This window comes from Pristiophorus japonicus, chromosome 8 (genome assembly GCF_044704955.1).
Source record: "Pristiophorus japonicus isolate sPriJap1 chromosome 8, sPriJap1.hap1, whole genome shotgun sequence".
In the NCBI taxonomy this organism is placed as follows: Eukaryota; Metazoa; Chordata; class Chondrichthyes; family Pristiophoridae; genus Pristiophorus; species Pristiophorus japonicus.
The window spans coordinates 168,443,616-168,458,416 of NC_091984.1; the positions used below are offsets into that span (position 1 = coordinate 168,443,616).

A 14,801-nucleotide genomic window follows, 5' to 3' on the forward strand; every position below is an offset into this window, starting at 1 on the left:
ACCTTCTTTGACCCCCCTAACATACACATCAGTGGCAACCGACACCGCGGTTGACCACAAAGCAGAACCCATCACCCGCAGCAGCCCAGCAGGACTCACCACACCAGGCAGCCCAGCAAGGCCAGCTACACAGCAGCCCAGCGAGGGCCCAACAGACAGTTCACCAATACCAGCATTTGCCCCGAGACGATCAACCAGGGCAAGAAGGGCCCCAGATCGACTCACCTTATAAATAGTTACACTGTTGACTTTGAGGGGGGGGGGGGAGGGGGAGGAGTGTTGTTATATATGTAAACTTGTATATACTCTGTACAGCCACCAGAGGGCTCATCCCCTGGAATCCCAAGGGATCCCATAATCCCTTGGGAGCACAGGTATTTAAGGAGGCCTCACAGGTTGGAGAGGCACTCTGGAGACCTGCAATAAAAGACTAAGGTCACACTTTACTTTGAGCTCACAGTGTTCCGTCTGACTCTTTCTTCATACGTCACAATTATCATATTGGTATTTGTGGGAGCTTGCTGTGTGAAAATTGGCTGCCGTGTTTCACACATTACAACAGTGACTACGCTTCAAAAGTACTTCATTGGTTGCATTTAGGGTTAGGGTAAAGTGCTTTGATACATCCGGTGGTCATGAAAGGTGCTAAATAAGTGCAAGATGTTCTTTCTCTGTAAATCTCACTATAATGTTGTTACCTCAACCCTGTGCCTCAGTCATTGCAGGAAAAGGAACACTTGAATGCAGTCAGTGGGGAAGGTCCTTCAATAAAGGTGGCTGGATGTCTCCCGACCAATGAGCACCGCCTGTGTGAATGTAGCCTCCTCTCCCAGCCCTGCTCATGTCCCGGGCTGTGCCCCTCGCACGGTTTGCTCTGGGATTCGGGCCGTGCTGACAGATGCCTTTCCTGGAGCTGGACACCAATCTGCCGGCGGGCCGCTTCTCTGAGCAGCTGGTGAACAAGCTCTGCTGCGCGGCTGCCGCCATTCTCCACAAACCGCAGGAGGCAAGTTTCAGCCTGAGACAAGGCATTTCCGTGTGCATTTTACCGAAACTGATCAGGGCGCTGGACACTTTGCTGGAGGGCACCGAGACCCGCCTCCCCGGAAACTGCAAACTCGCAGCAGCTTTGGGGGAGAATCTTATTCCCCAAAAGTTTCCTGCAACTTGCTCCGGCCTCACTCAGACAGTACTCTGAGCTTTTAAAACCAGGCTGCGAGAGGAACCGCGTCCTGTTACATTTATCTATTGATGCTTGTGTCTTTGTTCGTGCTCGGACACAAGTGTCAGTGGGTTTAAAGCGCCTTTTATATTCCAGCTTGGGCCTCTGCAGAGGGCTGTGGAATGCACTGCCAGAGTTAGTGATTGAAGCGAAGTCCAGGACAAGATTTAATAGGTTGGATAAATTACACAAGAAATGACCAACATGGCAACAGGCTGCTCGATGGTGTAGGAGTCAGAAACCCACCCTGGCAGAGTCTCTGTTAGTCCATGTGGAATGTACACTCCCTGCATTTATATAGCACCTTTCACGGCCTCAGAATGTCCCAAAGCGCTTTCCAGCCAATGAAGTGTAGTCACTGTTGCACTGTGGGAAACGCAGCAGCCAATTTGCGCACAGCAAGCTCCCACACACAGCAATGTGATAATGACCAGATAATCTGTTTTAGTGATGTTGAGGAAGGGTTACATTTTGGTCAGGACACTGGGGATAACTCCCCTGCTCTTCTTCCAAATAGTGTCATGGGATCTTTTACGTCCACCTGAGAGGGCAGACAGGGTCTCAGTTTAATGTCTCATCCGAACCTCCAACAGTGCAGCACTCCCTCAGTACTGCACTATCTGATTTTTATGCTGAAGTCCCTGAAGTGGGACTTGAACCCACAACCTTCTGACTCTGAGACGAGAGTACTGCCACCTAAACCACACTGACACGTACCACTAACTTAGAGTTTAGTGCCGGTTAGCAGAGCAAAGGCTTGGGTACCCTGCCCCCCGTTTCCCCCCCCCCGCCTCCTGCTCCCCCCCCAAATGTGGGCAGGGGAACAGCTGGAGTTTAACTAGCTAAAACCACAAACCCTCCCAGCACCGAGCACTGATAAGTGTCCCACTGTTTATCTGACACAGCCACTCTACGATTTAGGGCATTCACTTATGGGCGGTCTCCCGTGACAGCACATTTTTCTACATCGCGATGTAAATGCTAATGCCCAAATTTCTCTTTATGCGTCTAATTTTTTGCCTTCTAATATTCTTGTGAAGCACGTTGGGACGTTTCACTAGGCGCTATAATCAATGCAAGTTATTGTTGTGTATGATTGTTTGATGCTGGTCGGTTTTTGCTGGTTTTCTAGTCTGTCTGTACACAGGATTATTAAACCCACTGATAAAGGGCCTACCCTCTTGGACAGCTTGCTGCTACTCTGCTGTCCAGGGTCACACACAGGAACAGGAGTCGGCCCTTCGAGCCTGTTCTGCCATTCAATTGGATCACGACTGATGGGTACCTCACCGCCATTTACCATGTGAAGATTTTCCCCCTGGACAGGATTTGAAGACTTGCAGTGCTCCAGCCAAACTCTGGCAAGCACAGCCGTTCCAGGAAAGGGAAGAAATTTAATGTGGGAATAATATACAAGTTCGCTTCTAAATGGACCTGCAACAGAGTATCAGTGTCCCACAGGGAGGGATTGGCCTGGCTTCTACTTGTAGTGACATGGTGAATGTGTTTTTGAAGATTTCCTCGGTTTGATATTTCTAGTGACACTCAAAATATTTACAATGACTCGACAAATCACAAGCAAAGGGAATCTTCTCAAACATGTCGCTGATGTCAGACACATAACGAGAAGGGCACTTTCAGACTTCAAGAGCCAGAAATAGAAATTGTAAACCCAACTGTCGCAGGTTTCAGTTCTGAACTCGATATTCTCTCCAGTTAGGCATTGCCAGTTACTCTGTAAGTGGACTCTGCATGCATTACAATCTGCATAGTACCTTTTGTGCCCAATATCAAGTCAAAATATATATTGCTGCAGGGACTGAGGCAATAAAACCCTTGCGGTATGTACTGGATACTGTGATCCCGCATATGTGCTTCTCCTGTCTTTCAGAAGATGGACTGATAAGTACATTAGTGACTGTGGCCAGTTGTAAATCAATAAACTGGTTCAGTTCACATATAATACAGGAATGAACAGAGCTCAAGTTTCAGTCGATTTCAACCTATGGTTTCTCAGAACATGGAGCAAATCTAAGCACTGGCTTAAATCACTTTACGGACTGGCAATCTGTGTCACTAGCTGCCACTAAACTTTGCTAATATAGGCCGCATGGATTCAAAGCCTTCAAAAGACTATCCAACCCCTGTGTGCAATGTCCTCCCAGTGACTATCTGACATCTGCATTCCATTGGGAGGAATGCAATGGGATGGGGAGTGGTGAGATAGATTGTAAATCAATAAACTGGGTTATTTCACATAAAATACAGGAATGAACAGAGTTCAAGTTTCAGTAGATTTCAATCTATCGCTCCTCAGAACATGGGGCAAAACTAAGCAATGGCTTAATTCACTTTACAGACTAGCAATATCCGTAACCCACTGCCACTAACCTTTCCTAATATAGGTGCATGGGTGGGGTGGGTGAGGCTGTGTGGATGGGATGAGGGAGTGGCATGAGCTTTGGTGGGATGGGGTTGGGGTGGGTTTCATGGGATGGGGTTGGGGTAAGTTTGGTCATATGGGTTTGGGGTGGGATGGCATATGGGGGGATCTGGGGATGGGATGGGGAGAGGGTGTGATGGGGAAGGGGTGTAAATTCAGAGGAGAGAGAGCATGATGAATTGAGATGAAGGTTGAAATCACCGAGGATGAGAAGTCGCTCGGTGCAGAGGCTGAGGGAGGAAAGCAGTGAAGATATCTCGGTGAGAACATTTCTATGGCACTAGGTGGGCGGTTGAGAATGAGGATTTTAAATGAGAGGAGGGAGGGTGGAACAAGGTGAGATTTGCTGAAGGAGGAGAAGGTGCAAGAGGAGTAAGGGGATAGAGCAAGGTGCGATTTGCTGATAAGAGCCACACCACCACAGTCTGAGTGGATCAGGTGGTCCCAGGTATAGCCAGGCGGAGAGGCTTCATTTAGGGCCAAGGTCGAGGGAGGGAATTCTGGAGCGTAGGGCCGAGGCAGCTGAAGGCATGTCACTAATGGTAGGGCAATGGAAGTGGGAGATGAACAAGAGGGCAGAGTTTGAAGAACACAGTTCTTGGGATGGGAGGGGTTGTGGGGCTGGAGGAGGTAACAGAGATAGGAAGGGGCGAGGCCATGCAGGGGTTTGAAAACAACAATGAGAATTTTAAAATTGAGGCGTTGCGTTGGCGGACTGGGAGCCAATGTAGGTCAGCGAGCACAGGGGTGATGGGTGAGCGGGACTTGGTGCGCGTTAGAACATGGGCAGCTGAGTTTTGGATCACCTCTAGTTTACGGGGGAGGCCGGCCAGGAGTACTTTTACACTTTCCATGCCCATTACTAATAACATATTGTCCTCTTCATTTATTCCTCAACAAAAGTTTTTCTTTTTACAGAGAATCAATGTGTGTGTGAAGCCGGGCCTGCTAATATCAATTGGAGGCAGCATGGCTCCTGGTGTCCAACTGGCTGTGTCTGCCATTGGTGTGGTGGGTACTGCTGAGCAGAACAAGGAACACAGCGCCAAGTTCTTTGAGTTCCTCACCCAGGAGCTGGGACTCCCCCCAGACAGGTAAGTGGTACAAGAGTCAGCTGTGGCCGACAGCACTCCCTCGTCTCTGAGTCAAAAGCTCGTGGGTTCAAATCTCACTATAGCGACTTGAGCAACACCCCAGTATAGTACTGAGGGAGTACAGCATTGTTGGAGGTGCTGCATTTCAGATGAGACGTTAAACCGAAAAGGAAAGATTTGCATTTTTACTTAGCGTCTTTCAGGACGTCCCAAAGTGCTTTACAGCCAATGAAGAACTTTTGAAGTGTAGCCACTATTATAATGTAGGAAAAACGGTCGCCAATTTGAGGGGCAAAGTATCTGAGAGGGGAGAAATAAAAGATGGCATGTCTAGGTAACAGGAAGGATAGGAGACAGGAGAGAATATGGGTTGGAGAGTTTGCAAGGATGGAGGGGGGCGGTCAAGAGAAAACAAAATGGGAGATAGAAGTAATGAGCTCGGATGCAGACTCAGTTTGAAGTTATAAAAAATGTAAAGTAGCCTTAAAGAACATCACACAGACCTCCGAGGGTATTTGGAAAAAATGCTCGGTAATCCTTTGAAGCCAGCTGAAGGCTCTTCAATTAAAAAGTAAGATTTGATATCTTCAAACTGTCTCCATGTTCTGTTGACGCAACGTTCTAAATGGAGCCACCTGGTACCAACAGGTTTGATCACTGTTTTTATATTCGGTGTCACAGAAATTATAAACCTCCTACCTGGACTGTGCTGATTTGAGCCAATGATACACATCTACCATTGGATCTGACATAGGAACAGGAGCCTGTTCTGCCATACAATTAGATCATGGTTGATCTGTATCTTAACTCCATCTACCCGTCTTGATTCCATATCCATTAATACCCTTGGCTAACAAGAAATCAAGCTCAGTTTTGAAATTTTCAATTGACCCCCCACAGCCTCAGCAGCATTTTGAGGGAAGTGTGTTCCAGATTTTAAGAACGTAAGAACATAAGAAATAGGAGCAGGAGTAGGCCATTTGGCCCCGCGAGCCTGCTCCGCCATTCAATAAGATCATGGCTGATCTGATCAAGGACTCAGATCCACTTCCCTGCCCGCTCCCCATAACCCTTTACACCCTTATCGTTCAAATATCTGTCTATCTCCGACTTAAATTTTCACTCCCCTTTGCTTCCTGACATCACCCCTGAAGGCCCTAGCTCTAATTTTAAGGTTATATCCACTTGTTCTGGACTCCCCACCAGAGGAAATAGGATAAGTAAAGAGAAACTATCAACTCTTTTGATTATCTTAAACACTCACTTAGATCACCATCTAATCTTCTATACTCCAGGAATACAAGCCTAGACTATGCAACCTGTCCTCATAATTTAACCCTTTTAGCCCGGTATTGTTCTGATGAATCTGCACTACACCCATTCCAAGGCCAATATGTGCGGTACCCAGAACCAAATGCAATATTTAAGATCATCCATATCAAGGTTCCTCATGGGTTACATAACAGAATTCCCTCTTGGCGACATCATTCAAAAACACGACGTCAGTTTCCACATGTACGCTGACGACACCCAGCTCTACCGCACTACCACTTCACTCGACCCCTCCACGGTCTCTAAACTGTCAGACTGCTTGTCCAACATCTAGTTCTGAATGAATAGAAATTTTCGCCAATTAAATATTGAGAAGACCAAAGACATTGTTTTCGGTCCCCACCACAAACTCCGTTCCCTAGCCACTGACTCCATCCCGCTCCCTAACATCTGTCTGAGGCTGAACCAGACTGTTCTCAACCTTGGTATCGTATTTGACCCTGAAATGATCTTCCAGCCACATATCTGCGGCATAACTAAGACCGCCTATTTCCACCTCCGTAACATCGCTGGTCAGCTCATCCGCTGCTGAAACCCTCAACCATGCCTTTTTTACCTCTAGACTTGACTATTCCAACTCACTCCTGGCTGGCCTCCCACATTCTATCCTACGTAAACTTGAGATCATCCAAAACTCTGCAGCCCGTGTCCTAACTCGCACCAAGTCCCGATCACCCATCACCCCTGTGCTCACTGACCTACATTGGATCACAGTTAAGCAACGCCTCGATTTCAAACTTCTCACCCTTGTTTTCAAATCCCTCTGTGGCCTCCCCCCTCCCTATCTCTATAACCTCCTTCAGCCGCACAATTCCTCCTCCCTCCCTCCCCCCCCCCCCCCCCCCCCCGAGATGTCTGCACTCCTCTAATTCTGCTCTTTTGAGCATCCCTGATTATAATCGCTCAGCCATTGGTGGCCGTGCCTTCTGTTGCCTAGGCCGTAAGCTCTGGAATTCCCTGCCTAAACCTCTCCGCCTCTCTTTCCTCCTTGAAGACGCTCCTTAAAACCGACCTCTTTGACCAAGCTTTTGGCCACCTACCCTAATTTTGACCAGGCTGCGCTAATTTCTCCTTATGCGGCTCAGTGTCAAAATTATTGTCTTATAACACCCTTGTGAAGCGTCTTGGGACGTTTTACTACGTTAAAGGCGTTATATAAATACAAGTTGTTATTTATTCCCACTGTTGTGCACAATATAGCAGGGTACAAAGACATCCATTCTTTCATTTTACTCCTGGACTGTGACCACGATACATTTTCTCAGTTCAGTATTCATAGGATGCTGTCTACCACGAGGACCATGTGACTTGTAAAGCGTGTGTATCTGCAGAGTGTTCAGCATAGTTATTTATTTATCTGTGGTTTAGGACTTGCTAGAGCACCCAGAAATCCATCCTTTCTGATGTTGAAAATTCTGTCCGTGACTGGAAATTCTGGCTCTTGCTGCTTTTTATTTGGTTGGCTTTTGACTTTGGTCACCAAATCTTTGACGAATGCAGACGATGTGCATTTATTAATCGGGCATGATGATTTCAGACTGGAACACTGATGCTGTTGGGCGATTTTTCTGTCAAGAGACATTTTTTGGAATAAAGGACCTGCACGCACTGACTGCATGAAATTGGAAGACTCAATTATGCCTAGCATACAAGAGCTCAGTGTTTGTGACCTAAAAGTAATGAATGACAAATAGAAAGCATTCAGAGCTACGTTCTTTGCAGGGTCAAATGTCAAAGTTTAAAAGAACTTACCATCCATATAGCATTGCATGACAATCAGTTTGCCGTAACCCCACTTGCCCACATAGTTTGCATTTATATAGCATTTTTCTCATCCATCGGGCATCACAAAGTGCTTTACAGAATGACGTTCTTTGGAAGTGTAGTCACTGCTGTTTCGCAGCAAGAACATGGCGCCCATTTTGCACACAGCCCTCTATCTCAAACAGCAGTGAGATAATGACCAGTTTTGTGATGTTGGTTAAGTGATAAATATTGGCCAGGAGACCAGGGAGAACTCTCCAGCTCTTCTTCCAATAGTGCCATGGAATCTTTTACGTCCACTTGAGAGAGCAGATGGGGCCTTGGTTTAATGCCTCACTCAAAAGACAACGTTTCCAACAGTGTAGCACTCCACCAGCACTGCACTGGAGTGTCAGTCTGGATTATGTGCTCAAGTCTCTGGAGTGGGACTTGAACCCACAACCTCATGACTCAGACGAGAGTGCTGCCCACTGAGCCACAGCTGACACTGAAGGCAAGATCTTTGTTAAACTATTCATTGAACTTGCACTGAGTCACCTCAGACTTACATTGGGTACAATATGCCTGGCCTGCATTCTTTGGAGCCTCCAATGTGAGTTGTTCAGAATCGCTCAATGTGTTCCTGCTCGCCATCCACCATCGTGTTGACACGATGTTTTTGTCCAAATGAAGAAAAATGTGTCCCTGATTCTAATTATCTGAAGTGGACATGAGAACGTCAGTCAGCGGGAAAACTCCGATAGCAGGTGAGGGGAACAAATGGAGAAAAATGTATTTACAGAATCCTTTGATAAGTGGCAGGGAGTTACAGATATGTTTAAAAACTAGTAAATTGTCAAATTTTCCACAACAGCAGAAATACGCTCTTTTCCTTCTCTACCCACATCTCCAGTTTAATTTTAAAAACTACTGGTCCCTGTAGTGCTCATAGTCAGTCAGAAGAATCACTTTTGTACTGACAGGAGCATCATTCCCTGTAAAAGAGTTAGATTTTGGTCTGGGCCCCGTAGTCCGGCAAGTTACCCAAGCGAAGGGCTCAGTGTCGGGCCACCCCAGTGTCGGGGCGGTGGGGTTTGGAACGGGAAATGTGGGAGGTGGGGAAGGCATTGCCACTGGAGTCGGGCGCGCACTCCACTCCTGCTGACACTTGCTGTCGGGCTTTCACACAAAGAACGACCGCCCAGGAGAGGGAGTGGGAGTGACCTGACCATCCAGGGGAGGGACTGGGATTGATCTGACCATCCCGTGGAGGGAGTGGGAGTGACCTGACCATCCAGGTGAGGGACTGGGAGTGATTTGACCATCCAGGGGAGGGAGTGACCTGACCATCCAGGGGAGGGAGTGGGAGTGACCTGACCATCCAGGGGAGGGAGTGGGAGTGACCTGACCATCCAGGGGAGGGAGTGATCTGACCATCCAGGGGAGGGAGTGGGAGTGACCTGACCATCAAGGGGAGGGACTGAGAGTGAACTGACCATCCAGGGGAGGGACTGGGATTGATTTGACCATCCAGGGGAGGGACTGGGATTGATTTGACCATCCAGGGGAGGGAGTGACCTGACCATCCAGGGGAGGGACTGGGAGTGATCTGACCATCCAGGGGAGGGACTGGGAGTGATCTGACCATCCAGGGGAGGGACTGGGAGTGATCTGACCATCCAGGGGAGGGAGTGGGGAGTGATCTGACCATCCAGGGGAGGGACTGGGAGTGATCTGACCATCCAGGGGAGGGAGTGACCTGACCATCCAGGGGAGGGAGTGGGGAATGATCTGACCATCCAGGGGAGGGAGTGGGGAGTGATCTGACCATCCAGGGGAGGGAGTGACCTGACCATCCAGGGGAGGGAGTGGGGAGTGATCTGACCATCCAGGGGAGGGAGTGACCTGACCATCCAGGGGAGGGAGTGGGGAGTGATCTGACCATCCAGGGGAGGGAGTGACCTGACCATCCAGGGGAGGGAGTGGGGAGTGATCTGACCATCCAGGGGAGGGAGTGACCTGACCATCCAGGGGAGGGAGTGGGGAGTGATCTGACCATCCAGGAGAGGGACTGGGAGTGATCTGACCATCCGGGGGAGGGAGTGGGGAGTGACCTGACCATCCAGGAGAGGGACTGGGAGTGATCTGACCATCCGGGGGAGGGAGTGGGGAGTGACCTGACCATCCGGGGGAGGGAGTGGGGAGTGATCTGACCATCCAGGGAAGGGAGTGGGGAGTGACCTGACCATCCAGGGGAGGGAGTGGGGAGTGATCTGACCATCCAGGGGAGGGAGTGGGGAGTAACCTGACCATCCAGGGGAGGGAGTGGGGAGTGATCTGACCATCCAGGAGAGGGACTGGGAGTGATCTGACCATCTGGGGGAGGGAGTGGGGAGTGATCTGACTGTCCAGGGAGGGACTGGGAGTGACCTGACTATCCAGGTGAGTGAGTGGAGAGTGACCTGACCATCCAGGGGAGGGAGTGATCTGACTATCCAGGAGGGGGAGTGTGAAGTGACCAGCCCCCAAGGAAGCGTACACCAGGGTCTTGCGAAGACCAGAACACTCTGAAGAACAATGTGGTCATTTATCGGAGATCAGCCAACTCACAGACCCAGGATTCAAAGTCCAGCAGATGTGATTTTTTTACTGTGATACTTGGTGCAAGGCTGAGACACATGTGGATACACGACTGGGGATGGTGCATTGTCAGTTAATCTTTGGGCATCCACATTAAATCCAGTCATGAAGACGAGGTACCTCTGTTCTAATTCTGCTTTTATTTATTGCATAGCTTGGATTATGTGGAGTTGGAGGTTTTGAAAGGACTGTTGGCTCATAGATCCTAAATTAGAACAACAGAATGTGTTGGCATCAGTAGCTTGGGAAAGGAAATGAATGTGAGTGTTGATTTGAACTCTATATATGTCCCATGAGGCTCTGTACCATTGTCCTAGGCAGCCTGCGTGGACAGTCATGATTTATTCAATTAATTGTCTCTTAAAAGAAACACACACAATGGAACTATGATTTGCTGTTCCCTAAACTCTTAACTTCTTCTTTCCAGGATCCTGATTCGATTTTACCCTTTGGAGAAGTGGCAAGTCGGGAAAAATGGGACCGTAATGACCTTTTTGTAGAGAAACAATGGACTGGGAACCTGTGTCTTGATACCTGTGTACCCTACCATGCTTATGGTGGGCAGTCATGTACTTGATCATGCTCCTGTAGCCAATATTAAACATTTCCAATGGTCCACCAAACTATGACCCCGATACTAATTCAATGGATAATGGTTCAGAGATAAAGAGGCTAATTTGGAGTGGTACAAACCAGGTCCTCTCCAGATGTTATCAGCACCCTTTGATTAGGGAGGGGGCTGACCAGTTCTTGATCACTATTCAATGATCTCCAGCTATCACATAAGAACATAAGAAATAGGAACAGGAGTAGGCCATTTGGCCCCTCGAGCCTGCTCCGCCATTTAATAAGATCATGGCTGATCTGATCATGGACTCAGCTCCACTTCCCTGCCCGCTCCCCATAATTCCCTTATCGCTCAAAAATCTGTCTATCTCTGCCTTAAATATATTCAGTATCCTGGCCTCCACAGCTCTCTGGGGCAGATAATTCCACAGATTTACAACCCTCTGAGAGACGAAATTTCGCCTCATCTCAGTTTTAAATGGGCGTCCCCTTATTCTAAGACTATGCCCCCTAGTTTTAGTTCCCCTATGAGTGGAAATATCCTCTCTGCATCCACCTTGTCGAACCCCCTCATTATCTTATAAGTTTCAATAAGATCACCTCTCATTCTTCTGAACTCCCAATATGTATAGGCCGAACCTACTCAACCTATCATAAGTCAACCTCCTCATCTCCGGAATCAGGTGTGAACAGTAGCAGACTCTACAGTCAGTCTGCTGACATATGTGGTTAAAGATCCCAGCATGAATGATGGCCAAGTAACTGAGGTCCATTGCTCCGTATGTATCGTGCTGGTCAACAGAATGGAGGTATCAGAGTACATTGTGCAGAGATTACCATCATACACGGTGGTTTCAATAAAACCCTCCAACTCGTAGCAACATGGGAGCAGAACCACAGACCAGGAATGGGATTGCCCAGTAAGGGAGGCAATGCCATTAGGAGAGAAGAGCAGGGAGGAAAGGTTAAGCTCAAGTAAAGAGAACATAGGGATTCTTGAACGGCCATCTTGGGTCACAACAAACACATCCTGTTTTCAGAGGTTAACCCCACATACCCAACCTCATGACATACAACTTGCATTTATATAGCACCTTTAACATAGTAAAACATCCTAAAGCGTCCTCAACACGTCTGCACAAATGTTGTCCCTTGAATAAACTTACTCTGTCTGCTTCAATGTCTGTTCCTATCTAGTGCGTCACTCTGGTCCAACAACTTGGATTTATATAGCGCCTTTAATGTAGTAAAACGTCACAAGGTGCTTCACAGGTGTGCACTAAGACAAGAAAATTGACACTGAGCCAAAGAAGGACACATTAGGACATGTAACTGAATGCTTGGTCAACAAGTTAGGTTTTAATGAGCATCTTGAAGGAGGAGTGAGAGGTGCAGAGTTTCGGGAGGGAATTCTGGAGGATGGGAGCCATCCAGAAGAGCATTGGAACAGTCAAGTCTGGAGCTAACCGTAGCCTGTGACAGATAGACGGGTAGTGACGCAGTCCCACATGGCATAGCGTATCCCAGAAGTGGAGATTAAACCCATATTCTGCTGATTACTGCTTTGTGCCATACACGGATAGATATTTTCTACAGTGGTTGTCAATCAGTCTGGTCTTTCCTGAGTGGGCAGTCTAAGGTGGTGTGTCATTTCAGAGGATGAATAGCTGGAAAACTTCCACCCCTTCCCATAGAAACATAGAAAATAGGTGCAGGAGTAGGCCATTTGGCCCTTCGAGCCTGCACCGCCATTCAATGAGTTCATGGCTGAACATGCAACTTCAGTACCCCATTCCTGCTTTCTCGCCATACCCCTTGATACCCCTAGTAGTAAGGACTAAATCTAACTCCTTTTTGAATATATTTAGTGAATTGGCCTCAACAACTTTCTGTGGTAGAGAATTCCACAGGTTCACCACTCTCTGGGTGAAGATGTTTCTCCTCATCTCTGTCCTAAATGGCTTACCCCTTATCCTTAGACTGTGACCCCTGGTTCTGGACTTCCCCAATATTGGGAACATTCTTCCTGCATCTAACCTGAGTAAACCCGTCAGAATTTTAAACGTTTCTATGAGATCCCCTCTCATTCTTCTGAACTCCAGTGAATACAAGCCCAGTTGATCCAGTCTTTCTTGATATATCAGTCTGGTGAACCTTCGCTGCACTCCCTCAATAGCAAGAACGTCCTTCCTCAGATTAGGAGACCATAACTGAACACAATATTCCAGGTGAGGCCTCACCAAGGTCCTGTACAACTGCAGTAAGACCTCCCTGTTCCTATATTCAAATCCCCTAGCTATGAAGGCCAACATGCCATTTGCGTTCTTCACCGTCTGCTGTACCTGCATGCCAACTTTCAATGACTGATGTACCACGACACCCAGGTCTTGTTGCACCTCCCCTTTTCCTAATCTGCCACCATTCAGATAATATTGTGCCTTTGTGTTTTTGCCCCCAAAGTGGATAACCTCACATTTATCCACATTATACTACATCTGCCATGCATTTGCCCACTCACCTAACCTGCCCAAGTCACCCTGCAGCCTCTTAGCATCCTCCTCACAGCTCACACTGCCACCCAGCTTAGTGTCATCTGCAAACTTGGAAATATTACACTCAATTTCTTCATCTAAATCATTAATATATATTGTAAATAGCTGGGGTCCCAGCACTGAGCCCTGCGGCACCCCACTAGTCACTACCTGCCATTCTGAAAAGGACCCATTTATCCCGACTCTCTGCTTCCTGTCTGCCAACCAGTTCTCTATCCACGTCAGTACATTACCCCCAATACCATGTGCTTTAATTTTGCACACCAATCTCGTGTGGGACCTTGGCAAAAGCCTTTTGAAAGTCCAAATACACCACATCCACTGGTTCTCCCTTGTCCACTCTACTAGTTACATCCTCAAAAAATTCTAGAAGATTTGTCAAGCATGATTTTCTTTCAAAAATCCATGCTGACTTGGACCGATCCTGTCACTGCTTTCCAAATGCACTGCTATTTCATCTTTAATAATTGATTCCAACATTTTCCCCACGACTGATGTCAGGCTAACCGGTCTATAATTACCCGTTTTCTCTCTCCCTCCTTTTTTAAACAGTGGTGTTACATTAGCTAGCCTCCAGTCCATAGGAACTGATCCACAGTCACTAGACTGTTGGAAAATGATCACCAATGCATCCATTCTTTCTAGCGCCACTTCCTTAAGTACTCTGGGATGCAGACTATCAGGCCCTGGGGATTTATCGGCCTTCAATCCCATCAATTTCTCTAACACAATTTCCCACCTAATAACGATTTCCTTCAGTTCCTCCTTCTCACTAGACCCTCGGTCCCCTAGTATTTCCGGAAAATTATTTGTGTCTTCCTTCGTGAAGACAGAACCAAAGTATTTGTTCAAATGGTCTGCCATTTTTTTGATCCCCATTATAAATTCACCTGAATCTGACTGCAAGGGACTTACATTTGTCTTCACTAATCTTTTTCTCTTCACATATCTATAGAAACTTTTGCAGTCAGTTTTTATGTTCCCGGCAAGCTTTCTCTCATACTCTATTTTCCCCTTCCTAATTAAACTCTTTGTCCTCCTTTGCTGAATTTTAAATTTCTCCCAGTCCTCAGGTTTGCTGCTTTATCTGACAATTTATATGCCTCTTCCTTGGATTTAACACTATCCTTTATTTCCCTTGTTAGCCACATTCCCCGTTTTATTTTTACTCCAGACAGGGATGTACAATTGTTGAAATTCATCCATGT

The 14,801-nt window shown here is 47.3% G+C and overlaps 1 protein-coding gene across 2 annotated transcripts; it reads left to right on the forward strand.

The window, feature by feature from the left end:
• Nucleotides 1-761: 761 nt before the first annotated feature.
• Nucleotides 762-11,097, forward strand: ddt (D-dopachrome tautomerase). 2 transcript variants are annotated; one of them, XR_011593986.1, is made up of 4 exons: nt 762-1,006; nt 4,584-4,759; nt 10,629-10,734; nt 10,902-10,990. XR_011593986.1 is itself a non-coding variant. In XM_070886263.1 (3 exons), the coding sequence occupies exons 1-3, from the start codon at nt 899-901 to the stop codon at nt 10,972-10,974; spliced, it is 357 nt and encodes a 118-aa protein (XP_070742364.1). In that variant the 5' UTR covers nt 773-898; the 3' UTR covers nt 10,975-11,097. The 2 variants fall into 2 exon arrangements, 1 of the variants encoding a protein (XP_070742364.1); XM_070886263.1 differs by lacking the exon at nt 10,629-10,734 and having other exon boundaries at nt 773-1,006; nt 10,902-11,097.
• The last annotated feature ends 3,704 nt before the right edge of the window (nt 11,098-14,801 follow it).

Bases quoted from the DNA above. Each gene is read 5' to 3' on its own strand.
- ddt (XM_070886263.1), top strand. From the start codon at position 899: ATGCCTTTCCTGGAGCTGGACACCAATCTGCCGGCGGGCCGCTTCTCT. The intron at 1,007-4,583 runs GCAAGTTTCAGC...TTCTTTTTACAG, and splicing joins TTCTCCACAAACCGCAGGAG to AGAATCAATGTGTGTGTGAA. The intron at 4,760-10,901 runs GTAAGTGGTACA...TCTTCTTTCCAG, and splicing joins CTGGGACTCCCCCCAGACAG to GATCCTGATTCGATTTTACC.